General features: G+C 37.0%; 5 protein-coding genes across 6 annotated transcripts; 2 read left to right on the top strand and 3 right to left on the bottom strand.

The window, feature by feature from the left end:
• Window positions 1-1,265: 1,265 nt before the first annotated feature.
• Window positions 1,266-4,321, bottom strand: pigx (phosphatidylinositol glycan anchor biosynthesis, class X). The gene is made up of 6 exons (XM_004557181.3): window positions 4,159-4,321; window positions 3,757-3,844; window positions 3,530-3,665; window positions 3,187-3,400; window positions 2,661-2,761; window positions 1,266-2,561 (listed from the first exon to the last, which is right to left on the bottom strand). Exons 1-6 carry the CDS (start codon window positions 4,229-4,231, stop codon window positions 2,424-2,426), a joined length of 750 nt encoding a protein of 249 aa, XP_004557238.2. The 5' UTR covers window positions 4,232-4,321; the 3' UTR covers window positions 1,266-2,423.
• Window positions 4,322-4,519: 198 nt separating this feature from the next.
• Window positions 4,520-6,691, top strand: cep19 (centrosomal protein 19). The gene is made up of 2 exons (XM_004557180.2): window positions 4,520-4,849; window positions 5,408-6,691. The coding sequence occupies exons 1-2, from the start codon at window positions 4,720-4,722 to the stop codon at window positions 5,752-5,754; spliced, it is 477 nt and encodes a 158-aa protein (XP_004557237.1). The 5' UTR covers window positions 4,520-4,719; the 3' UTR covers window positions 5,755-6,691.
• Window positions 6,635-11,354, bottom strand: ing5a (inhibitor of growth family, member 5a). Its single transcript, XM_004557179.5, has 8 exons — window positions 11,098-11,354; window positions 9,813-9,884; window positions 8,772-8,938; window positions 8,519-8,627; window positions 8,332-8,431; window positions 8,097-8,232; window positions 7,922-7,983; window positions 6,635-7,797 (listed from the first exon to the last, which is right to left on the bottom strand). Exons 1-8 carry the CDS (start codon window positions 11,132-11,134, stop codon window positions 7,758-7,760), a joined length of 723 nt encoding a protein of 240 aa, XP_004557236.1. The 5' UTR covers window positions 11,135-11,354; the 3' UTR covers window positions 6,635-7,757.
• Window positions 11,355-12,397: 1,043 nt separating this feature from the next.
• Window positions 12,398-16,746, top strand: plekhb2 (pleckstrin homology domain containing, family B (evectins) member 2). 2 transcript variants are annotated; one of them, XM_004557177.3, is made up of 8 exons: window positions 12,398-12,597; window positions 13,220-13,270; window positions 13,641-13,793; window positions 13,903-14,005; window positions 14,118-14,157; window positions 14,409-14,492; window positions 14,767-14,881; window positions 15,553-16,746. In XM_004557177.3, the coding sequence occupies exons 2-8, from the start codon at window positions 13,234-13,236 to the stop codon at window positions 15,687-15,689; spliced, it is 669 nt and encodes a 222-aa protein (XP_004557234.2). In that variant the 5' UTR covers window positions 12,398-12,597; window positions 13,220-13,233; the 3' UTR covers window positions 15,690-16,746. The 2 variants fall into 2 exon arrangements, with proteins under 2 accessions (XP_004557234.2, XP_004557233.2); XM_004557176.3 differs by having other exon boundaries at window positions 12,399-12,593.
• LOC101481666 (vacuolar protein sorting-associated protein 4B) lies at window positions 16,743-25,616 on the bottom strand. Its single transcript, XM_004557178.3, has 11 exons — window positions 25,423-25,616; window positions 23,984-24,095; window positions 23,738-23,882; window positions 21,101-21,159; window positions 20,908-21,027; window positions 20,651-20,807; window positions 20,403-20,551; window positions 20,069-20,150; window positions 19,668-19,887; window positions 18,436-18,576; window positions 16,743-17,733 (listed from the first exon to the last, which is right to left on the bottom strand). Exons 1-11 carry the CDS (start codon window positions 25,441-25,443, stop codon window positions 17,632-17,634), a joined length of 1,308 nt encoding a protein of 435 aa, XP_004557235.2. The 5' UTR covers window positions 25,444-25,616; the 3' UTR covers window positions 16,743-17,631.
• Between the last annotated feature and the right edge of the window lie 149 nt (window positions 25,617-25,765).

Genomic DNA, 25,765 nt, shown 5'->3' on the forward strand with positions numbered 1-25,765 from the left:
CCACACAGATCATACCCGGAGCTCCAATAACACGTTTTTAAGCATTAAGAATAATAAAAATGTGAAACATGCTGAAACCTATTAAAGTGGACGTTTAAGGTAATGTAGTTCAGCATTTAAAGATGTAATTTTCCAGCTGCAGAGCAATTATTTTGTAAATTATGAATGAAATGTGGCAGGTTTCTCTCACTAATCTGACATTAATGTAACGTTTGTTTATTTTCCTGCCTTAAGAAATTTTAAATGGCCTAATTTTGAAAGCCTAATTTTACTCAGATTTTTATGGCGTAAATGAAAAAAAGCAAATAACATACTAGCAAATTTACTTTCTATACACGCATCATTGTTTCTCAAGCTGTGAGAAACGACAGAAAAATGTACAGACTTATGTTAAGTAACAAAGACTCATTCCAAATGAGGGCAAAATTTTTATAACAACAACAAAGGCCTATTTTGAGAGAGGAAAAACAATATAGACATATAATGTATTAGTTATATTGAAAAAGGAAGATGATGGGTTAACTACTTATTAGTTTTCCTGCAGTATAGTTCATAAACTACTTAGAACATAAACTAGTTAGAACTTATAAGGTTCTTCATCTTCTTTCCCCTGCTTCCTTTAGGGGTCGCCACAGTGGGTCATCTGCCTCCATCTCACCCTATCCCAACATCCTCCTCAATTTCTGACTGTGCACTTCTTGGTCCTTTCTAATGACAATCTAAACATGTTCAGCTCCGCTACCGCCAGCTTGGCCTCCTGACTTTTTATCAGTGCCATCTCGTCTCAGGTCTCTCTACCATCATGTAAACCTTCACTTTCACTCTACTGCTATCCTTCAGTCACAAATCACCCTTGACACTCGTTTCCACCAACTCCAACAGATAAAACTGACTTTATAACAAAAATGTCTATATTTTGTGCATATAGTTATCAACTGAAGTTAAAATAGGGCTAGATCGTACTATTCTGTATTAACAGTTTGTTCCACAAGATGGTGTAGAAAGTCAACATGAGAGGAAGAGGAAATATGGAGAAGCAGAGGAAGCACCTGGAAAGTAACCGTTATCAGCAGCAGCATCACCTCCCAGAGGGAAATCAAGTAAAACAAGAGGAGGAGTTAATGAGGATGCTGAGTATATTACTGGTATGATAAAAGCTGTTGGTGCTAATTTTCCCAGTCAAAAATAGCTATGAAGCAGATGCTATTTGCAGTGCGTGTGCTCTTACTGATATGTGATTTAGACAAAAGACAGTTGTGATCCTCTCAGGTAGAGAGCATATCCAGATCTTTACTGGGGGATCTCAGGTACATTTTCTTACTACACAGGAGCTGATACTTACATGAAGTATTTCTAGTAAAATGCTGCACCTGGTGGTGAAAGTTCTAGTTAAATTTTACAGAGGGTGACTTCAAAAAACACTTCTACTGTGTTGACACTGTGTGACTATGCGCCTCTCTTTGCTCATTGGTGATGCATAATATGTTGCAGACTTAATTCTTTTTAACAAACTATGTGATTATACAATTTCTAAATTACCCTAAGCATTTTCTCTGCAAAACAAGAAAAATATTGGACTGGCTCTTCATTGACTGCATTGTTTGAAGGCGTTTCCATGTTCCATGTTGTGTAGTGCCACATGCACTACCCAACAGGGTCAAGAACATACAACTACAAATGGAGCCTTGTAGGAGACCAAAATTGGATAACAGATGTAATAAGACAAGACATAAGCTGAAAGAATAAAAAACTTAGTTTTTCCTGACAGCATGCACAGCAGCACAGTTTGTCACTCATAAATCAAACATCCAAACGTTGGCACAGGATGACACCTGGTACTCTCTCTCAAATGGATATGACCTTTACCTCATCATGGCATTCTTTAAACTGCCACAAGAAAAGAATACTGATAACATTGTTGTTATATTGTATTTATAGCAATCTGAACTATATACATTTTATTCAGTGTTAAAATACAGATTATACTACTGTAGACTCCAGTTTTATAATTGTGTTATTATAATAGCCCATTTTACAGTCAAAAATAAATGAAAATCACAACCAAATAGCCCAAAACTGAACAAATTAATTGATAAAAACATGTTCCTTAATTAGGTGCGCTAAACTGAACAGATAAAGAATCATGATCCTCCCAAAATGAGGTCATAGCAGGAAAAATGCTTGCACAGGTTGCAGGATTCACAAAGATAAACATAGTTACATTAGCTGGAATGGAAAAAGATAAATTCTGATATCTTTCAGCATTTATCTGTTGTTTCAGCAATATCTCAGTATTCTTTCCCATCTCAATTAGTCCTGTTCTCTGCTTGCAGCATTTCTGCAGATAAGATGACAACACTGAAAGTGCCTCTTCCTTGTCAGTTTGATAAAAAAATAAATAATGCCAGTACAATTTTAGCTATTTAAATGACTTGATGTTTCCACATGTATTTGGACAGTGCCACACAGCAGATCATTGTGACAAGAAGAGTCCCTCCGCATACGTGTGCCACCAAAGACCCATCACCCACTGGGAGCTGGAAACTCACTGGATTGAGATCCTATAAGGCAAAAGGGAAACAAGCGAATAATTGAGTTTTGTTGTTGTTTTTTTTATCACCTTTTCACTCAAGATTTGTTGAAATATTGTTCACAATCACCTGCTGAGGCTTGACTTTAACCCAAGAACAAGTGCTTGAATTGCTGGCAGTGCATGGTGCATCCACAACTGTGTGAGGCTCTAAGCTGCTGAGCTGTGCGCCTGGATAAGAGAAATAGTTTTAGAAGAAAGTGTTTCAGAAAGCCAACGTGAAAAGGCTTTAAGTCACGTTTTTGTTTTCACACTATAAAGTTTTGATCACTAAACTTATTATATGTATGTAACCTATGCTGTTGTATCCACAACCACAAAAGTGAAATAATTTGGTAATATTCATTGACACTCCACTTTCATAGAAAACAGATACAGATTTAGGTTTTTACGCTCCCACATCATTTAGTTTAATTATGCAGTCAGGTAAAATTGTATTGTGAACAGGTTGATTTAATGTATTTAGTTAATTTGTTTTATTACACATTATGACACAAAATTGTATTTTAAATATCACATTTGGTTAACATTGTTTTCCGTCTGTATAGATTTACACAGTGTCAGAAATTGCTATAAAATGAAATGAATCCACTTACATTTTTCTGACCGCAGCAGCAGCTCTGGAACTTCTATGTCAACAGATTTCAACATTTTTCCATCAAACGAGGGCTTGTGGTAGCGACCATGTATTGGAATTGTTACTTTGAATAACTTGGAAGTTGGTCCAGTGGAGAAAGGATACACATAGGTGACAAATCCTGAAGCTTTGTGAGCAGGAACCTCAAGGTCAATGGCTGAATCTAGTAATATCTTACAAAGTTTAACACAGAAATAATTAAATAAAAAATATATATATACTATACACGTTTTGTACATGACTGTGGTTTGTAGTAGAATTTTACACTGTGTTATGCTATATCTAGTTGCTCGGCATCTTACCTTCCAATTATTTTGATCACTAAGGGATGCAAGTTGATATGGATCAACATAGACATCTCTGGGCCATCTATGAATCAGCAAAACTTTGACACTACTGAGCTCTTTGGATCTGAACTCAACTGTAGTTGTCACCTCCCTAAAACATATTAGAAAATATCATTGGTTTTCCTGACAAGCATCCCCAAAGGCAGAACAGCTTTCTTTTGAGAAAACAAACAACCGAATACCTGTGGAAACCCTTTTTGTTGAGCTCCACTCTCACTGATGAGGGCGCAAGCCACTGCCTCAGAAGATCACAGTGGTTCTGAATCTCATCTGCACAAATTAGCAGGTTACACTGATCAGGTAAAAGCTTTTTGAATTTGAACAAGGTGCATTTGTTTTTCAAACTGTGCTAGATTATATAAGTCATGTTATCCATACAGGGGTATATTTACAGCACTTTTTTGTCTACTGTAAAAATACTATTGCTTCCTTCAAACTTTAACCGCCCCGCCCCCCAAAAAAACAACCCACAAACAAACAAAAACAAAAAAACCCAACAACTTAATTTAAATGACCTTCAATCAATAATAATGAGAGCTTATTGAATGACTATCGAGTTTTCACGTAAAACCTAGTTCACGTACCCTTTTCGCCCAAACAGAGACATTTCGAGAATAAGCTCAACGCAGAAACAACATAGAACAGTTTAAAATACATTAAAAAATATAATGGCCAACGCTGAGGCGTGTTTATTTAACTCAAGCACAGCTACTAGCGCTTAAGCGCTTCTTTCAAGTGTTTACGGAAGAGGATTTTTGAAGGCCCCTTTTGTAGTTTCAAGGAGCCTGCAAATGTGCCTGTGTAGAGATTGAAAAACACAAGCTTTTAAGGAAACATTTAGTAACATTTATAGACATAGAAAGTAGTTTTCAGGAATAAAATGAATAATGATGATACGTGAAAGTTAAATGATTTTATATTATTTTTTTAAATCCGAAATTTAACGTCAGGCATCCCAACAGTCTTTACGTGAAGGCTCTGCTGGCAACCTGGCAACGCGTAATCATCCCTGAAGCCGCTGCTCAATTTTTTTATTCATACTGTGCGCTAGTAGCAACAATTATGGCTGGGATGTTTCTGTTTTAAACATGTTTAAATTGATGGTCGGATTGAGTTAAGTTTGTTTGTTGTAATAGAAGTACAGGATGCGTTTTGCGGCAAAGCGCTGCGGGGTGCAGTTCAGCCCTCCATCCATAGTTTTAATTTATGAGCACACGGAAACCAAAAAGGTGCGAAAAAGAATAATACCTGTGCGAAATTTCTCCAAATACTCCGGTAAGGCATCACGGACACGTTGGGACTCGTTCTCTTTGCTCCATGTCACATGTTGCTAGATATAAGAATAGAAATAGCTAGAATCAGTGTGAGAATATTATTTTAGCCTCGTTTGCTGTATATTAATAATTATATGATACTCTAGTAAATCTAACAAACCTGTCAGAGTCATGAGCCCCTGAAGTTTTAATTTCTATATCTTGTGGATAGCAGCAGGTAGATTACCTGCAAGCTGTTGAGCCTCAGGCTCCTATTTTTGACTAAAATAGGAGCATCTTACTTTGTTTAACTAAGGTCATTGCTAGTGAATGTTAATAATAAATAACTAATATGTAATACATGGAAATCTACCTTTATCGTACTGCGTTTTTTCCTTCCTGTTTTTGTTTTGTTTTCTTGTTAGCCCATTTTTTGAGACATAGTTGCTGTGATCAGAGCTGGAGTCATGAATGCACACTGCATTAACATATGTATGTAGCTTAGTTTGTTCTTGTAGATTGCCACAAAGTAACTGGGCAGGACTACAACCAACCTATTACCTCATGCTGTCTCTTCCAGACTACAGCATGGCTGCTGAAAGGCTGAAGAACAACCCTCGGCACAGGGACTACCTGGAGGGTGTCTCTCAAAGCCAGCTTGAGAAGCTTCACATTATCCTGCGCGATCACATGCAGGGCTTCAGTCTGGAGCACAGCCTCTCCTCGTTCTGTCTGGACCCTGACGAAGACCTGAACAAACTGGACGATGAGGACCTGGCACGCAAGAAAGGCCAAATGGACGAACTGTTTGAGAAAAACCGGAGACGCAAAGATGATCCTGACTTTGTTTACGACTTTGAAGTTGATTTCACTAAGACCACCTTAGAAAAGTGCAGCTGGGATGATGAATCAGATGATGGATTTTGAAACTCTCTTTTTACCAATGTTTTAATTAAGAATGTAGATTGTAAATCTATAGTGAGACTGCAGGAACATACAACCCAACTGATGTAGATGGCAATGCTTCAATAAATGTCAATATAGTAGAAATACTATGCCTTTAATCAAACAAAAAACCACCTTGAACCTCCGTTAATGGCAAGCAAAGACCAAAGCCTGTTAATCAAGGGAAACTAGAGCTATGATTTGGTGTCTGTGTACCATAGCATTTATCTGTAAAATCTTCTCGGGCGCTGATAATTGGCATCTGTCTTGTGTCAGTGACATAAAAGACTGATTTAATGCGACATGACCATTCAAACAGCAGTCGCTTTCTAAAACATCAGATATGTATCGGATTCAGTACCACATATGAAAGTGACCCAGATCGGATGTGAAAATATCAGATTTGTGCTGTTTACACTGTCATACCATAATCGGATATGGGTCACATAGGGTCAAAAAAAGTTGGATTTGATGTGCTTTCGCCTGCAGTGTGAACGTAGCCTTTGTGACAACCAAAAGACAGATATTAAATTTATGACATCCAGTGACTGCAGTCTCTAACACTGATGACAAAGCACCCATGTTAAGGCAAATTACTGCACCTGAAATACTGTTACCCAACTAACTAACCCATAGTTTAAGTTTGTTAAGAGTTTCCCTCAGGTCAGGGTTAATAAACTCCATTTTAACAACTTGCTTTTGGGAACAGGCCTCCAGCAACACCTAGACTTCATTCATGGAATGAAACAGGCAGAGTTTAGAGGAAGATTTCTAAATCAGGGGAAACAAAACCAAACAATGTTTGAGAACAACCTGATAACAAACATTAATTCCATTTTAAGCTGCAGTAAACAAAATCATGCATGGATAATAGTGAATCTTTATTTGTTATAAAATACTGAATTTTACAAAATACAAAGACTTTGGTTCTTTTATTTGTGGCTTACACCTAGATGAGTGATATTCACAGTTGAATATGAAGATTCTAAAATCCTATTAAATAAAATCTGAGTGTACACCAGGAAGTAAGCAATACAACAAATATATCTTTGGGGGAAAAAATGTGTGCACAAAATAGTTTTATATCATACAAAATATATATATACACTTCCATATATATGGTCTGACATGATGTTCTATGGCAAAGTTTTAAAAGAGATAAACTATAACATAAAACTAAGCCTGCATTATCAAACCTTGTAAGGGGAAAATGTCATTCAAAGTGCTTAAATACCTCATTCAGTTGACAATAGACACTGACTGACTGACTGACCATAAGTACCACAATACATTCAAAGATGTCGCAGGTTTTTGTTAAAATGCAATACAGAATGACTTTACATTGCTTTGCTAGTTTGGTTTAAGCTAATCAAAACAGTTTTTTACATTGTTATCAATTGCAGTCATTTTTGCAGTGCCGATGTATTCCCTAAGGAGGTAGTAACAAAAAAACTGACAATTCCTTTTCCCATCACCATTTACACATGGATTAGGGCATCTGAATTGTAAATTCTCAGCAGGCTGTTAATTTATTTTAAAAAGTCATTTATAAAACTGACATTTCAAGTATGCTTAAGACACAATCCGGGTTTTTGAGTTAGTCTTTACACATGCACACGCGCGCACACACACACATACACACAAAGCAAATGACTTAAGAGGAACAACTTTCTGAATGACAATTTGTGAAAACTACACCCAGAAGATTACCCAGATTTACCCAGATTAGACAAATAATACATAGGTAAACTAGTCATTTTAGAGCTACTGGACAAAGACAGGCATCTTGAAATCCAATAACACGGACATAGTAAAGCAACAAGTATAGATATACTCCAACTCCGGATTAGGCCTTTAAAGAAAGCTTTATGATCCACCATTTATATGGTGCGCTGTACGAACTAAAATATTTTATATATTTATGACATTACGAAACTCTACCCAAAGTACAGATGTTAGAGAAGCACTTCTGGAAATATGAAAACTCATTTTTTCTTCCTGTCCTGGGTGCATCTCGGACAAAACCTGACAGAGTAAAAGGAGGGGAATATGTTAATTTGCTGCAGAAAGAAAAAGCGTAAGATTCCATGAATAACTATATTCTCATCACAGACAAAGAGAATAACACTGTTACTACTCAAAAACGTACCATTTTCCTTTGGGTTTTGTGGCGAGATCAACACAAGCAAAGTGAAACCACTCAATGGGGCACTAAAACCAAGAATAACAAAGAAAAATGTCAATTTAAAAATTAAACCTAAACTTGCTCAGTCAAAAAGGTTCTTACAATAAAGCTTAAGAAGAAATTATAAGTGAAAACCTACATCTGGGTTATCACATCCTATCATTTCTCCATATGACACCTGATGACACAGGCAGTATGTAGGTTCATTTGGATCGACCGGCATGTCCAACACGTCTGATGGCTGCATAGGCAGGAGAGCGTCACTCAAGTCTGGGCTAAAAGACCAACATACAGAGCATGGTTAGAACTAAATATAAACATGAGCCAATTATCCAGTAAACTTGAGTTTGATTGAAGCACTGGTTCAAACTTACCTGTTTTTCATCTTTTTCTTTCTGGGAGAATCTTCATCTGAACCTTTCCTTCCTCTTCCCCTGGATCCACGCTTCTCTCTCAGCCCCCGCACATCATTTTCTGGGGAAAATATTTGCATTATTACACACTTAAAACTCTTGTCTTTTGTTGCGTTTATGATCAAAGGCGTGCAGTCACTCAGCTTACTTTTCAAACCTCTGCCCTCTGTACTGTCATAGCTCACTTCTAGTTTCTCCTTGAGTTCATTCTCAAACCGTGCCAGATCTGCATCCAGCCTGCGGATATGTTTGTCCACCTACGGTAGAAAGATATTGTGCATATTTAAATCTGAGTACATGTACACATTGATGATGTAAATCTGATAAACAGGGACAAAAAACAAAAATAATATGACATTAGAATCTGGACAGTGACAGGAGACACATTGTTTCGGACTAACCATTTCATATGTCTGCATTGCGAGCTGGACTTTGTCATCACTGAACTCTTTGCACTTGCTGTAGGCATTCTGGATCTTTTGCAGGTGTTCAACTCTCTGCTCAGAAGCTAGATTCTTGACATTTGCGATGTACTCCTCAGCCAGTTTGTCGATCTCTCCTTTCTTTTCTGCACAACAACATGATTATTAAAGTGCTGAATAAAACTAGTGATAAAATATTACATGTAAGCTTCCTATTTACAGTTATGGTCAGAAATTTTCATACAGTTATTGTAGGCATGAATGCCATGGTAAGTTTGCATAGAGCTAAAACAGGGTCAAATGTTTTATTCATTTAAGTTTAAATTTTGATATTTAAAAAATATAAAAAAATATAAACTATTTTTAAAAAAAAATCAATTATTTTGTATTGAATAAATTATTTGTTTTCATGCAAATCTAACATATCAATATGTTGCAACCTAATGTTTGTAACATTGATATACATTAAGGTGGGAAAAGATTTACCACAGCAACAAGGAATACTGTTATCTGATTGGTTTGTAGGTCACTTTCCCACAAGAGCTCTGAACTCCATAGCAAAATCTAATAATTTAATAATCCTGTTCATTTCTGTATATTATACTGAAATTAGAATCTGCCAACTTAATATGCCTTTAACCTTAATGTATATATAGAGTTCGTATCCCTTGCTATGAATTAATAATTTCCTTTAAATGATTTCCTTGAACTGTTCTTATTCCAGGGTGGAATGACTGCATCGCATAAATCTTTAATACCCTTATCAAACAAGACTTGGATGCACAAGTTTGAATATATTTTGGATTTTCTCTAGTCACAAAGGGTCGAAAGTGAGTGGATGTAAACTATTGACAACTGTTTGTCTAAGACTACTGGTAAGTGGCACAACCTAATACATAAGGAGCCTGGCTAAACTGGGTTTTCAGGTATCACAGATTATACTGTCAGAGCCATTTGTTTATTTTGTATAAGTCCACAGAGCGTTTTATTGACTGTAATGTTAAGAGATTAAATGATCACCTTCAGTTCTGTTGTCCAGGTCCCGCATCAAAGTGAAGTTCCTTTGTAGCTCACATGGCAAGTTTTCAATACCTAAAGAAAAGATTAGACAATATTAATGCCTAACAGTTCATTCCAATTACATTTTCTGAACATAATCATCACACTTAATTAATTATAACCTGTGCTGTAATGCCTTTTAAAAAGGCAAATGCACAAACTCAACTGAATGCTTTAAAATCAAAGAAATATAAATAAGAAGTAAAGAGCAGAGGTTATTATGACATTAATTACAACTTAGAAATCATTAAGCTTTACACTGAAGCCCTTCTTGTTCTACTTCCTCTCTTTATGAGTTTAATTCTGTCCAACCTGGTCACTCCCAATGCAAATCATAATCTTTTTGTTAGCGTTCACTACCACCTACTCAACCCTTTCAGTCTTCCTGCTATCCTTCTGTCACAAATCTGCCCTGACACTTGTCTCTGCCCACTCCATCCTGCCTGCATTCTCTTCTTCACCTTTAATGCTAAAGGCTAAAATTACTTTTGTCATTATACTTATATAACATTTCATACAACATTTAAAATACTTGAGGTCAAATCTGCACATTAAACACAACACAAATACCATCACAACCATACACTCACGTGTGCATGAATTGCAGAATGTTGTCGTGTAACAATCTGTCTGTACAAAATAACGCTTCACATGTATTACATTTGTCCCAAAAGCAGACATTATTAAGGGCTCATGATAACAACAACTGTCAAGTAAATACACTCTGTATGCCATGTGACACACTTCAAACACCCCGCCCAGGCGCGTAAACTGTTACGGGAAACGCGGCAACCAACAGGTTGTAAATGATTTCCTATATAAAAACACAAACTGTGACTAAAATGAACCTAGCTTAAATATAAAGACTGTTAATATAACAATTTATCTCTAAATGCCCTTATATAACTAATGCTAGTTGCGTAGCTACAGGCTGCTCCAACATTGCTAGCGCATGAATCAGAAACGGTTGTAACCTATAGTCAGTTTTCCTAAATATGTGAAAACAGTTAATTATTACATTCCCCTTTGACTGAATCTGACAAGACACATTAAGATCTTACCTACCCCACCTTTATCACTCCTAAGGTAATGCTAACCAGTTAGCTGGCGGGCTAATGACCTAACAGCTTGTTAGTTGCAAACGCACTGCATTGAAACCGCCGTCCAAAAATGTATAATAAATTAAACCTTTAAAAGTTGCATTTTCTATCTGTTGACAGAAATTTACCACATTCTGGATACTTACTGTCAAGGTAATGTTCCAAGTATATTGCAGTCGCCATTTCGAATTAGCTGTTTAGCTTCTGCGTTACCCTCGTTAGCTCCTCAAACTGTTGGCCAGAGAGGTTGGGTTTGTTTTGTAACCCTGGGTCGCCCGTTGGTCAGTTGGCTTGGCGTAATGCGAGTTTGTCTGCAGTCACAGGCTTCGCCGAATTAAATGAAGCGAGGCTCACAAAAACACAGGAAGTGACAGTTTACCCCAAGCGTGCCTTCACTCCGAACATGCGTGCTGGAGGACAGGGCACAACTTTTTAAGTTTCTAAGTACTATTCATTTACTCAAGTATTACGAACACGTAACTTTGCTCCCAATCTCCTCAGCTACTGTGTTTATACTAGTTTATACGCGTTCTATGCCAATTTAATGCATAATTAACCAAATGTATTGATTGATTGATTGAATCTTTATTTTGAACATGTTGAAAAAGTATATAAAAAAATAGAATTAAAAGAGACAAATGAACAAAGCAAACAAAAGGAAAACGAGCAACCACAACTCCAAATAACGTCCATGTTCAAAAAGGAGCAGGAAGAAGCATAAGCTTATTTAATCCCACCCCTTTTCCACTATCTAGTATCAATAGACTACAGAAATACCTCCTTGTAATTACATTATATGTTATGTGTAATTTTTTTTTTTTTTTATATATACACATATATGTTTCTATCTATCCATACCTACGTATATACACACATACGCACATATACACATTTTCAATAACCCTATTAACACCTGAAGGATACACAACCTACAATTTTATATATATTTAATATATATATATATATATATATATATATATATATATATATATATATATATATATATATATATATATACACATACATACACACACATACACATATATATATATATATATATATATATATATATATATATATATATATACATATACACATATATATATATATACATACATACATACATATACATACATATACACATACATATATACCCATACCAACAAACCCGTGCATGCGCACACACATGAAAACATTAGACAAGACATGAAGAAACCAACAGGCAAATTCGTTACACACACACACTCCTAATGGAATCATGTTTAATAAACATGAGGAATATTAACACAAGCCTCGCCGTCGGCCATGTGATTACCAAACGTTAGAAACGAACTTCAACAAGCGCGCCCTCGCTCCGTTTGCTAGCACTTTCCACCACTGTCAGCTGATAGGTTACGTCATCCAAAACAAAAACCTCCCTCTCGCGGAAAGACTGAACATTCGTGAAGATGCTCTGTGGGCGTGGCTTAAGGCCTCCGTTGTGGACAGTAACAGTGTCAGCTAAGTTTAGCGGTCAGGGTTTTTCCTCTCCGTGGAAGGAGTCTTCTTCTTTTTATTTTTTTTGCATCTCACTTCCGTGTTTGCTGTTTCTCCACGAAAAGCTTGATATCACTCTCCCCCCAAAAAGCATACAAGAAATCAAGTAGGTAACTAATTTATCCAATGCGTTTACAAGTACGGGTAAAACGACAAGTTGTGGTGTTTTAGCGTATTATAAACACGGTTAACCGATAGGTCAGCTTTGTAATGGCGACGTGTTTATATTAAAAAGCCGCTAACGGTTAGCGATAACCTACATATCAAATAACTTATATCATATAAAATCCACATTATAACAGGGTTGCTATGGGTGGCATAGCAGTTATTAAACATGAGGACGACCTACTCACAACTGGCCTAGTCTGACTTAAAACCAGGATGACATCTAAGTAAATAGCCTAAACATTGGTTAAAGCAGGAGAACTGTCAGTTATCTGGCTTCCACCAATGTCATGTCCTAAACATTGTCTAACTAAGCATGGGGGGACTACAGAGTAACTAAACATGGTGTTAATATTTCTGGCCATGTGGCCATATTACCTTGAGCTGTTATTGTAACCTATCCTATCTTATCTTATATAAGCTTATGTTTCTGAAAATAGATTTGTGAACTTGCTAATAGTGCTAACAGTCACGAGGTTTGTGTTGGACATGCCACACCCAGTCATATGCTCCTAGTGTCTCAGTAATAACAGATGCGCTCTAATGTGTTTACATTTTATTCTGTAGGTGTTACTTCCAAGATGGCTATGGTAAAGAGTGGCTGGCTTCATCGACAAAGTGAGTATCCAGACACATTAAAGGAAAAACATGAATGCTTGACCTCCACAGTAATGGATCTATTAGTGTTTATGCTGTAAGTGGGGGCAATTGTGTGGTTTAGATGACCTGTATCCTACAATGAAACATTTTTAGCCTGATAGTAGTGATGAGATATGAAAATGATAACACAGGAGACTTTGGATCTCAACCTAATCGCAGAATATTTGTTGGAAGAATGATATTTCATTACTCCAGTAAAGAGGGGTCTTTTTTTCTTTTCATTTGTCACCCATCTATAAGAAAGCAATATAGCCATAAATATGTCAGATACTCAGATGGTTAAGATGATGTCACATTAAAAATAAACAAACTACCTTTACTATGTCAGGTACCATACTGCGTCGATGGAAAAGAAACTGGTTTGACTTATGGGCTGACGGACGACTTGTGTTCTACAACGATCAACAACGGCGCGACATGGAGGACGACATCCACATGAGGGTCAACTGCATTAACATCCGCAACTCCGCTGGATGTCAGGGTACATGTCTTACGCTTAATGTTGATCTCATGCGGCTGATCCCTATGCTATTATTACCCACCTCTTTGCACTAATTTTAAATGTTTCACCACCCCACTTGCATTTTTAGAGCTGAACCCACCGGAGGGAAAGACGCGTGATGCCTTGTTCCAGATAGTGTGCAGAGATGGACGGGTCATCAGCCTGTGTGCAGACAGTGCAGATGATGCTCTGTAAGACTGCACATACACACCAAGTCATAAAATTAGTTAGATGTATTTGAGTACAGGTAATTAGAACAGACATTTTTAACTCAAGATGACATAATGTCTGCTTTTGTTGCAGGGCATGGACAATGGCACTTCAAGATGCCAGAGTTAATATGGTGAGATTTTTATACGTTATTTAAAGTTAGTGTTGTTGTAACTGACAGTCTGTCATTTTCTGTCACATTACCTGAATAAGCTCTGAATAAAGCTGAACTAAGAGTGACTTGAGCACAGCAGAAGAACTGTCCTCCTGGGAGGAAAACTGGATATTTTTTTTATTGTTTTCACTTATCTTAATGTTATGTGCTTGAGTTTTTTTGGTGTTGGCAAGCTTCAGTTGATGATTTTTGTTATTTGATACTTTTAGGTGGTCACTGCTCCTCAGATCGGCTTTGCACAGGAGGTGATTGCATCTGCTCCTCCCCCCTACTCGGAATATCCTCCCCAAACGGTGAAAAACAGTATTAATACATCTCTTTTCATGTTCATAACTGAATAAAATTACTTTTTCAGGTCTAAAGTCTTTTATGAAAATAGTGCTACTTACAACATTTGTCTGTGGTTTAGCATGACTATCTCAAGTGAAAATCAACTCAGTGATTAATGTAAAACAAAACAAAAACCAACAAATCCAGTCTTTCTTCTATAAGCCATCTAATACAAAGGGTTTATTAATACAGTAACATCCTTTGTGTCACTTTGTTAAATGTAATTTTTTTTGCCAGGTTTATGCCCCAGGCCCATATGGAGACTACACTGCACCGCCCCCACAGGCCACACAGGTCGTATACTCTGCTGATGGGCAGCCCTACACAGTTGCTTATCCTTATCAATACCAAGGTAAACAGCTGGACATTGCCCACCACTAGTTTATAGGAATCCTGGTAGCTAGAATAGAATAGAATAGCCCATTATTGTCACTGTAGATGTACAACAAAATTGCGGACTAACTAAACTCTGACCTAAATTTGATTGTCGACAAGCGGACATCTTCACAATATGCATATCCATAATGCAGTAAAGTGGCTGGATTTGATCCTTATAAAAGAAGTCTTCAGTATAAAAGTAAAATCTTTCCACTTTGAAAGGCCTAATATTTGTTTATCCGTAACTGGCTCATTTCAGAACGTGACTGAACTTAGTGGTTGTCAACATACTTCTGAGATTCCCATACTGAGGAAATGGTGCATAGAATGGGATTTCTGACGCAGTAATTACCAGTGCTGTCATCCTGATGCTTAACAAGAGTATTACATACCATCTTAGTTACTATAAGAACATTTGCTCATTAACAAATAGAAAAACATGCAGCTTAGTCTAAAATCTTTATTAGTTTTTCAGGTACTTAGATAAAAATGTATCATGGACTTTAAATTCATTCTTAAACAAATGGGTCACAAAAACCCATCTAGATGTTCTTATTTGTGACCAGAGGATAAAGTGAAAAAGTAGAATAGTTTAACAGAGTTTAAATTGTATGAACTTACCATTATAAAACTTGTGTTTTGTAGGTGGGTACGTTGCTCCTGGAGTGAACCATGTCATCATTCGGGAGCGACAGCGTGACGACGGAGGAGATGTGGCTTTGGGCATGCTCGCTGGAGCGGCAACCGGTTTAGCACTCGGCTCTCTCTTCTCTGTATTCTAGCGTCAGAACTAATGTACTTCTAGCAGCCAGTGACTCCCTCCCCCTGTATTTATATGGCCTCCTCTCTGTATCATCACGTGAGTTAGAATGAAACGTGTCTGATGGGCTACATCTATCTGACGCATAATTGTGATGTGCAGTGAATTACTCACCATGTATACTCAGCACTTTCAAATACAGTCTATGTTGCTGTTTACCAACATCTTTGTGTTATCTGAATATGAATATTCTTAACCAAAAAACATAATGTAATATAAGCATTACTTAATTTTCAAAGTTGTCAAAATGACAGAAAAGACACTACTCCTTTCATGCACATTTCAGGTTCTCTCCTGTCAATTTGCTTCCACTTCACGGTGCACAGATGTTTTTTTTGTGTTTATTTCCGTTTACTGTATGTTTTTCTATTTTAATGTTTTGTTGTTTTGATTGTGAATTTGCATCGTATCTTTGACTCCTGAGGTAATTAGTGGTGGAGCTAGCTTCAGATGAGCATAGTTTTCTGAGGGACCCGTTTGATGAACATTGGTTTGATTATATAGTCTGTTATATTGTAACCCTGGCATTTACATGAAGTGAAATGGGACATCACTCCTTGAGATTTATAAGTTCTTGGTTTATGTTTTTTTCATTGGCAGCTTTTCAGTCATACCTTTCATTTAAAGTGTTTTTTTAAATCTCCATGGACTTAAAAAACCCTTAGCAGGTAAATCTCTTGAGACATTTCACTTGGCTAGGACCCTTTTTTTCTCAGCATATAAATTATGACCGCTTTTAAAATCCAAACTTCTGCTCAATAGAAAACATTTTGGTCTACATTTCAAACAGATTTTTTCATCACTACTGACACTGAATTAAGAGATGTATAAGAAATGTTTTGCAAGCAGCTTATTGATGTAATTTTTTCTACAAGTCTTAATTTGTTTGTTGCTGTGAAATTAATATTCACTTATCATATAAGGAAATTAAATTGTGATTTACACTGCATTAGAAATATAGAAATATGATAGTTAACTAAGAGATGTATTTTAACAAATAAACATATTTACAAAGTTAATGTTTTAATTCCTTTATTTAGCCCTGAGACTTCTGTTCACAGAACATATCCAGTAGAATACAAGAAAAGTACAAGTTGACCTTTTTTTTTATTAATGTAACCCCTGTAAACCCAAAGGAAATTCTTAAATACATTTAAAACCCAAAGGCAACACAGCTAGAGCATAATCATTTATAAATAAGTCAGAACATAACTAGAACACAGTAAAGTGTCAGTAATCTAACAGGAGAAGGCTGAAAGAAAATGTGCAACGGCATATCAGAATTAAGAAATTCTTTCATTTTCTCTACATCAGTTTAAATCCCAGAAGATCCTTTTGGATGCCATTAATGATTTGTATGTAGTGAAAAAAAGATTGCCAGTGTTCACAGACTTCATTGCATAAATTCCTGTTAAATGTCAACCACAACACCAGTTCTGTTAATCAAAGTATTAAAATCTGCCTTAGACTACATAAAGTATGTAGTGATGGAAAGATGCCAGGATCTACCCACTGTAGCCTTTGCACATACTTTTCTAACAGTGATGCAGTTTCAGAAAAAAAAAAACGCTTCAGTTTGAAATATAATAAGAAAAACCCTTAAAAAAATAACGTAAACACAAGCCTCGGTGGATCGATAGGTTAATGTGGCTGAAAGAGGCGATTCCTCAACTGGTTGGTTGATTTAAAAAAAAAAAAAAAAAGATCTATGATTGTGACAAAAGGATAAATGTTTTTTTGTCAGCTGTAAGACTGATTTGCTGCAACCTCTGGTCCATTAAACCTGTGACATTTTCCACCATTTTTGACACAGCAGTTGAAAAGGCGAATCAAATGATCTGAAGCATAACTGAGAGTAAAGATAGTTGTTAAGTACAGTCCTATTTTTGAGTACAAAGATATTATTAGCCTTCTTGACCAAAATCTTCAGTAAACTTCTTCAGCTTCTCCAAGTCCTGCTCGTTCACCGTAGGCTTGGTGTTGCTTTGTGACCTCAGCATGTCAGCCTGTATAGAGAACATTAGGTAGGTCAGAATAGATTACAGTCACTGGGTTTGTCAATAACACAGAGAGAGAACTGACAGAGACAGATTGCAATTCATTGTTAACCACAATGAAGGAAAAAAAAAACATTTCATAATTGTTCACTGACTTTGATGGTGCCTTCTGGTCAATTTCATCCACAAGCAAAACACTGTTAAATGCCAGTAAGCTGCTGTTATGTGACCAACAACTAACAAGAGGGCAAAGAACACAATAACCTGTAACTGAAGATTTTTTTCTCTGAGCAATAATAATGTATGATGCAAGCAGAATCCTGACAATCAGCAGGATCCAACCAGCAAACACTGTGTCACTGGCAAGTCAAATATGCAAATGTTAATTTCATTTCAATGTAAAGCATTGAAAATGATGGGTAACAGTATCCATGCTAACTGCTTAGACTCCTCTCTATAACATTACAAAAATGTACAAAACAGACTATGTTTTTTTTCTTCCAGAAAGCAGACTCTGTTCATCTGGTTTCAGTGAGAGAAATGTTTAGTCACTCATTCGAGATGCATTTTAGAAAAATCAAACATTTTTAGCCACCAAAAATGACTTTGTTAACCTTTCAGCTCTCGGTTACATTTTGCTGGGCTGGATTATTTTCTATCCAGTGGGTGTGGTTTTCCGAATATCAACTGATGAAAGAGCCCTTTTCTTACCATGGATACAACTGGCTCTAGAAGTTTCTCTCCAGGGACCTCCATCCATGTCATTTCAATGGAGTTGGGCTCTCCAGGTGAGCACGGAGTCAGCAGGTCATCGACCACAACGCCAGGATTGTTCCATGTTGACCCTCGAACCTGAATTAGTATGGGCATAAGGACAGGAATAAAAAATTATAAAAAGAAACACCACACAGTGCTGCCTCCCTCTGGTTGAATTTATATTTTAGATTGATAAATTTATTATGAGCTGGGATAGTCTCCAACAGGTATAAGGATAAGTGGAAGTGGATAGAAGTTTATTTTGGAGTTACAAGAAAGACTCCTGCCCAAAGGATGAGCTTCAAGAAAAGTTGCAGACATAACAACACAAGTTATAGGCATAAACTTGATATGTATACAATTAAAGTACATGCCTGACTGTTTATTGTGAGCAGCTATGTGTCTCAAAACACAAATTTGGGGAAGAAGTCACAATGCCTTTAACCAGCTAATCCCAAATGACCACTCCTCTGTCAAATACACCCAAGCCTATAAAAAGGCACTACGGCTTTGGAGAAAATTACATCTGTAAGAATGCCACGACTGGTACAATCTGACTGGGATCTTCCCACTGGAATGCTGGAGGCAGGGTGAACCACCAGACAAGTTCAACTCCACAGAAAACCAGTGGAGTCATTTTAGTAACAGAGTAAAACAGTGTAATCCTCCTACGTGGACTCAGCAGCAACTCAGCGCAACAGTGACTGAAGAGTAAGCTGCCATCCCACAGGATGACACCTGACCATGAGGAGGCATATTACAGCCAAAGTCAGTGCAGACGGGGGGTACACTAATTATGGATTGCCTTTTTTTGTAACCTGTAGTTATATTACACACAATATATAGTGATATATCAAATTTGGACATTTTTTTGGTCTTTTTTCCAGGTTGTTTTTATCACTGATTAAGTTAAAAGGTAATGACAAGCAATATATGAGTGCTGATTTGCATATAACACAAACTACACCAGTGCATTTGCAAAGAAATGTAGTGGTGCATTTTTAAATTCTTTGAGTACAGTTGTATGTAAAGATGAGATAAGCACCTTGTCAGGTGTATGAATTTCAAGTATGACAGTTAGTTTGATTTTGGAATAATATACTTCTACTGGATCCCTGAACCAGGTTTTCTTGCATTTAGAAATATGACAAAAAGAGCATGTCAAGCAACGGTTACTGTGGTTTTACCCTTTTGAAGTGCGTGGCTGTCTGAACCTTCCTGACTGGCTGCATCAGGGCGTCCCTGACAATTATACTGATGTCAGCTCCGGAGTAGCCATCTGTCTTTTTGCCCAGAGTCACGAAATCCGCCTCTGTCAGGTTATTGGGGGTGGAGCCCAGATGCAGTTTGAACATGGAGGAGCGGGCATGTTCCTCCGGCAGAGGAATGTAGATTCGCTTTTCAAACCTGAGACATAAACGAGCATTAAACCTCTTAAATCCTGGTTGTTAGCCCAAAAACACTGATGAACAGTACTAGGTAATATAAGAGGTGATTAGGTAAGTAAAAGTAAGTAAAATGTATTTATATAGCGCTTTTCATAGATAAAAAGGTAGGGATCATTTGTATAGAAACAAGTGGATCTGACCTTCTCCTGATAGCTGAGTCCAGCGACCATGGTATATTAGTTGCACCCAGGACAAGGATTCCGTCATTATCATTACCAACACCTGACAGGAGAAAAGAGTTGCACAATTAGTCAACTGAGCACTAAATATTTTCAGGTTTTTGTGATTTTGTTGCAACAAAATAAAGAAAAAATAGGTGACACTGGGCTGTGGGCGCTTACAGATGATTTTTAGACAAATAAATGCTTAAAACAATCAGTTGTCATGAATAACTGAACTATGAGCCATAGTTCATGACACTTCGTATCGTCTTTCCAGCTGTTGGTTCAAATCTGTAAGTATCTTCTTTCTCACCCTGCATCTGAACGAGGAACTCCGTCTTGATTCTGCGAGCTGCTTCACTCTCATTCTCGCTCCTGGAGCCACAGAGGGAGTCGATCTCATCAATGAAAATGATCGATGGTTTGTGTTCTCTGGCTAAAGAGAACAAGTTCTTCACCAACCTAAAGACAGACAGAAGTGGAAAAAATAGATTCATTTTTCTTAACAGTAACTTTGTCATAGTCTTAATTTTGCCCCTAGGTAAAGAACTTGGGCCTCACTTTTCACTTTCTCCTAGCCACTTAGACACAAGATCGGAGGATGAGATTGAGAAGAAGGTGGAATTGTTAGCTTCTGTGGCCACGGCTTTGGCCAAGTAGGACTTTCCTGTTCCTGGAGGCCCAAACAAAAGGATCCCCCGCCACGGTGTTCTCTTGCCTACAAAAGAAGTTTCAGTCTTTAAAAAAACAAGGAAACGAAAAACTTCACTTTCACAAAACTTTTTCACAAAAAAAAAAAAAAAAAAAAAAATCCCTGCCTGTAAACAGATGTGGGAATTTGATTGGCAGGATAACAGCTTCTTTAAGGGCTTCTTTGGCTCCTTCGAGTCCAGCTACATCGTCCCACTTTATGTTTGGCTTTTCCATAACAATGGCACCTATAAAATAAATGAGGTTCAGAAATACCAACACATTTGGCTTTTCAAGAAATTGTATGTCAGTGATATGCACCTGACAGTTGATTTTGGAACTTCTTTTTTTCTTGGTCTTCACCTTCATCACTTTCATTCCTAAAAGGTGGTGGTGGGGAGAGGTGGAGGTCAGGGGGTTATAAGCATAGGGCAAGAAGAAGACAGAACACTTCTGTAGAACAACTGTAGAACCCATGGGAGTAAGAATAAAAACAAACTTAGTAAAGAATATTACAAATTAATTGTAAAAATAAAAAGCTGTACAGATCCACCTAAATTCGGGAATCATCCTTTCTTTACAAACTACTGACTAATGGTTCTCTTATGTGTGACTTCTAAATCAGAACACCAGGTGGCACACTTTACCAACAAAGGCAGAGCCATACAGTAAACCAAAATTCAACAAGAAAAACATAACAATTTTACAGCAACAGTCACAGAGTTAGACACTTCTGGGGAAATTATGACAAAGATTTAAAGAATAATACAGTTAGGTCTAGGGCTGTGCGATATGACCAAAATCTTTATACCGTTATCGGGACGATAGAATTCGTCCCGATAACGATATAAATTACACAAATGTAATATTTTCTGTAAATTCTGTGAATCTCGGGCAGCTCGTCTTGCGGGAAGTGTTTCCAGCTGCGCGTCATGTAGCTGGAGTCGAGTGTTTTAACAGATGCATGAAACGATACATTTTTAGACATAAGTTGTAACGGCCGCCGTTTTCTTTGTGAGTATTTATTACACGGCGTGCTGCGGGGAAAAGCCTGTTCTAACGTTTGAGTCTAAGGTTTATTTTTTAGCGCCTGGCGGCTCTTTTTTACTTCTCATCCGTAAATAATCTGCTCTTTCATGCGATTCAGTTTATTTTGAAAAGTCTCAACAGGATCTTGAGCTTTATTGTGAAAGGTTTATGTGAAACATAAACAAGTGGACACGCGATGGTGTTACCGTCGTTGTTGCTAACGACAACGCATAAAAACAGGCGCTGTGGTTATATTAAATGTAAGAATAAGAGAGAACTTTAAGAAATTAATATGGCCACTACAGTGATCATCAAAACGATGAAAAAATATTGCTGTAAACAGTTTATTTTGCGACACCACGAAACGATAGACGTTTTTATATCATCATCCGATATATATCGTTATATCGAACAGCCCTAGTTAGGTCCATATATATTTGGACACTGACTTACAGCCAAACCCAGGCGTTTACTAAAGCAAAGATGTGTAATAATCTTGAATGGCCAAGTCAGTGACCTGATCTTAACCAAAACAAACATGCATTTCACTTGTTGTAGACTAAACTTTGAACAGAAAGGCTCACAAACAGCAACTGAAATCAGTGCAGTAAAGTCTGGGCAGAGTATTAAAAAGGAGGAAACCCAGCATCTGGTGATGTCCACGAGTTCAAGACTTCAGGCTGTATTTGCCAGAAAAGGGTTTTCAACCAAGTATTAGAAATGAACATTTTAGTTTCAATTATTTAATTCAACTACTTTTGAGTTGTATTACAAAATGCTTTAATTCCTCAAAGTATTATGCAGTATTTTTGTTAAACCCACTAAATTAAAGCTGCTGAAGTTAAATAGAGATCAGAGCAATTGGAAATTAAGAAAATCCCATCCCATCCCATCCTTAGACCTATTATTTTTATAAGACTGAGCTAATCACACAAAAAAAGACATTTCTTTGGTAAGTCGTGTTATAAACCAGATGGAACCGAGCACATCAAGTAATAACTCTGTATTTCAGTGGTTAAAATGTTATGTAAAAGTGTTTATATGTAATGCATTTCAATAATAAAGCATAACTGGTAGAACAACCTGGCTGATGTGTATACAAGTGAGTGTGATTAAGTTATAGCAACCGGCTGACATCTGCAGGTGATTTAACAACTGTAAAGGTAAGTGGGTCGTCATGCAAATTATCAGAGCAACACTTCAACAGATAAATAATAAATAAAAATTCAGAGGCTTCAAATTCATTAACATACATGTTCTGCTGCCTTCAGCTGAATGGAAAGGTTTAATGAACTGAATGAAACATTTTTCATGCAGTATAAAAACGCTGTTGACACCTCATTAAATGGGACTTACTCATCCATTTATAGATAAATACAGGCTGGTTTACAGATGTTCCTGCTTCAGCTGCATTAAATGTTCATTAAATGCATCTGCTGACTGGAAAGTGATTCATTAAAATGGTTTATTTACGCGTTAAGTGTTATACATAAGTATTTACTGTTGAACAACTGTTCCAATAACTTTGCTTGTTTTTATTGATTAAATCCGCAAAGTGGATGCAGATTGAGCAATGTGCTTCTGAGCGAACGATTGTGAGAGTAAAGTTTAAGACTCAAAGAAAGTCCGCTGAATTTACAATGACGCAAAAACATTTTAAAATATCTGTCACAGATCTAACTTTAAATTTAATAAATAAATGGATATATATTTGTACACATTTAAACTGATCTCTGTCTCAGTCCGTTAAAAAAATTGCACATGGAATTTCAAGGCAACTAACAATAACTCTCAACTTTGTCCATTATTCAGACCAAATTACATTTAGCTTTCCTTTCAGGAAATTACCCAGCCTGCAGAACAAAGTCTAAACTGTAAACAAAGCAACAAACATTGTGAAATGGACTCAGATTTATTGATTGCTCCTACCCTTTGTCACCAGACTCTTTGACGGGTTTGGCTGGAGGAGCGTTCTCTTTCTTCTTCAGATATTGCTTCAGTTGCTCAGCTCTGTCCAGGTAGTCAGCACACTTTGCCCTGATGCTCTGCTTCGCCCGATCGCCTTGGGCCTCATCTGCAACGCAAAAACTGACTTAGATCATTCATGCGGAACCGAAGTGGAGTTTAAAACAGCAAAAAGGATGTACAAATCTAACAGTGGTACAAGTTTCTCACACTTCACAACATGAAGGAAGTATTGCACTGCGTGCTGATAACATCTGAGGGCCTCTTCATAGTTTTTGGCCTTGTCTTCCTCTGCGGCCTTGCTGGCCAAATCTATGGCTTTCTGAAAACAAACAAGATGAAACAGAAGGATTTATTACACATTTATAGAACTTATATGAATTTTTTTGGTTCTTGTTTGTGCTTCTTGTTTGGTCATATATGCAGGTAAGTTGTTTAGCATGGTGGGGCGATCGTGGAGAAGAGTTGGCAGTTTGTCTTGTAATCGGAAGGTTGCTGGTTCGCGCCCCGGCTCCAACAGCCTCAGTCGTTGTGTCCTTGGGCAAGACACTTCACCTGTTGCCTACTAGTGGTGGTCAGAGGGCCTGGTGGCGCCAGTGTCCGGCAGCCTCGCCTCTGTCAGTGTGCCCCAGGGTGGCTGTGGCTACAATGTAGCTTGCCATCACCAGTGTGTGAATGTGTGTGTGAATGGGTGAATGACTGAATGTGTAAAGCGCTTTGGGGTCCTTAGGGACTAGTAAAGCGCTATACAAATACAGGCCATTTACCATTTTAAACTTATAAAATACACTTTAAAAAGATAGTATTCAAAAGTATTACTAACACCATAAATTAAAATTCTAAATTGTGGTGTCCTGTGATTACATATGCAGCATTTTAAAATTAGACATAATTATTCTATATTGATAATTCAGTCTAGGCTGTTCCATCCAATGGGTGGGGTCTTACTAGAAACACCTCAGGGCCAAAAAACAAGAAAACAAGAAAATGATTACATAAATGTTATACACATTCAGGCCTCCTTGTACATCATATTTGTTCTGTTTGTGAAATACTGGGTAATTTGGGGGATATTAAAGCTACTTCAGTGACTTGCTAACAGTTCATGGACAGCTTAAACAATGAGCCAAGTTTTGTTTTTGTTGTTTTTGCTATCCATAGCAACAATTACCTGTACAGTTTAAGTTATACATTGTTTTCTAATTGTAAAAAGTACAACTCTGCCCATTTAAATTCCCTGAGACAGAAACAAAGTAGCAAAAAGCTAACTTTTATGTAAATAAAGTAATTTAGTTCTTTACTTTCCTACTTTTCATCACTGGAAAAGGGAAAACAGCTAGAAAATATGTTTCACTATGGGACAATAAAGCCCCAACTAAATATTGTTAGAGTTTCTTCATCTATGAAGCATTAGTAGTGATTTACACTCCTTACGCAGTAGTGCCATTTTTTTTCCATTACTTATAATTGAATTTATGGCTAAATACATTCAAGTTGGCTTATTGTTAGTCTCTAAATTAGACATTCATACAATATAAAATCCCTAGTTGCTTATTTAATAAAAGGCTGAGTTTATTAAAAGCCGAGTTAACATCTCTTTGATTTGGGCAGTCTTATGTAATCATTGTTAGTAAATGTCTGCCACTTACCTGTAAATTACCGCCCGCCATTAGATGGTTTTCTGTCGGTCAAAGTTTAGTATTTGACTTTAAATAAAACCGTAAACTCGCTCACTTCTTCTTTTTCTCTATTATCTATCACATATGGTTTACTGTCGAACAACTTTAGAAGCCAAACATCCCAAGTGTCTCTCTTCCGCATCAACAAGAGCTCCAGTCACTTCCGCGATGGTCACGTGACATAAAGTAGCTTAACAGCGGCTGTAATTTCTCGTGTTTCATCCGTACATTTGAAAGTTATTTTAATTAATAGAACTTACCATATAAACGTGTACGTTCATAACCGCTTTAACGTTTTTGAGGGAAAAAACGG

The sequence above is a fragment of the Maylandia zebra genome, linkage group LG23 (assembly GCF_041146795.1).
Source record: "Maylandia zebra isolate NMK-2024a linkage group LG23, Mzebra_GT3a, whole genome shotgun sequence".
In the NCBI taxonomy this organism is placed as follows: domain Eukaryota; kingdom Metazoa; phylum Chordata; class Actinopteri; order Cichliformes; family Cichlidae; genus Maylandia; species Maylandia zebra.

Bases quoted from the DNA above. Each gene is read 5' to 3' on its own strand.
- plekhb2 (XM_004557177.3), top strand. From the start codon at position 13,234: ATGGCTATGGTAAAGAGTGGCTGGCTTCATCGACAAA. The intron at 13,271-13,640 runs GTGAGTATCCAG...TTACTATGTCAG, and splicing joins TGGCTGGCTTCATCGACAAA to GTACCATACTGCGTCGATGG. The intron at 14,493-14,766 runs GTGAAAAACAGT...TTTTTTTGCCAG, and splicing joins CGGAATATCCTCCCCAAACG to GTTTATGCCCCAGGCCCATA.
- ing5a (XM_004557179.5), bottom strand. From the start codon at position 11,134: ATGGCGACTGCAATATACTTGGAACATTACCTTGACA. The intron at 8,233-8,331 runs GTAAGTTTGAAC...TTGGTCTTTTAG, and splicing joins AAGAAAAAGATGAAAAACAG to CCCAGACTTGAGTGACGCTC. The intron at 7,984-8,096 runs GTAGGTTTTCAC...TCTTGGTTTTAG, and splicing joins TAGGATGTGATAACCCAGAT to TGCCCCATTGAGTGGTTTCA.
- pigx (XM_004557181.3), bottom strand. From the start codon at position 4,231: ATGTATTTTAAACTGTTCTATGTTGTTTCTGCGTTGAGCTTATTCTCG. The intron at 3,401-3,529 runs GTAAGATGCCGA...AAACTTTGTAAG, and splicing joins GTGATCAAAATAATTGGAAG to ATATTACTAGATTCAGCCAT. The intron at 2,762-3,186 runs GTAAGTGGATTC...TCTCTTATCCAG, and splicing joins GCTGCTGCGGTCAGAAAAAT to GCGCACAGCTCAGCAGCTTA.
- LOC101481666 (XM_004557178.3), bottom strand. From the start codon at position 25,443: ATGGCGGGCGGTAATTTACAG. The intron at 23,883-23,983 runs GTGAGAAACTTG...TTTGCGTTGCAG, and splicing joins CTTCCTTCATGTTGTGAAGT to ATGAGGCCCAAGGCGATCGG. The intron at 20,552-20,650 runs GTGAGGCCCAAG...GTCTGTCTTTAG, and splicing joins TGGCTAGGAGAAAGTGAAAA to GTTGGTGAAGAACTTGTTCT.
- cep19 (XM_004557180.2), top strand. From the start codon at position 4,720: ATGCGTTTTGCGGCAAAGCGCTGCGGGGTGCAGTTCAGCCCTCCATCC. The intron at 4,850-5,407 runs GTAAGGCATCAC...TGTCTCTTCCAG, and splicing joins AAATTTCTCCAAATACTCCG to ACTACAGCATGGCTGCTGAA.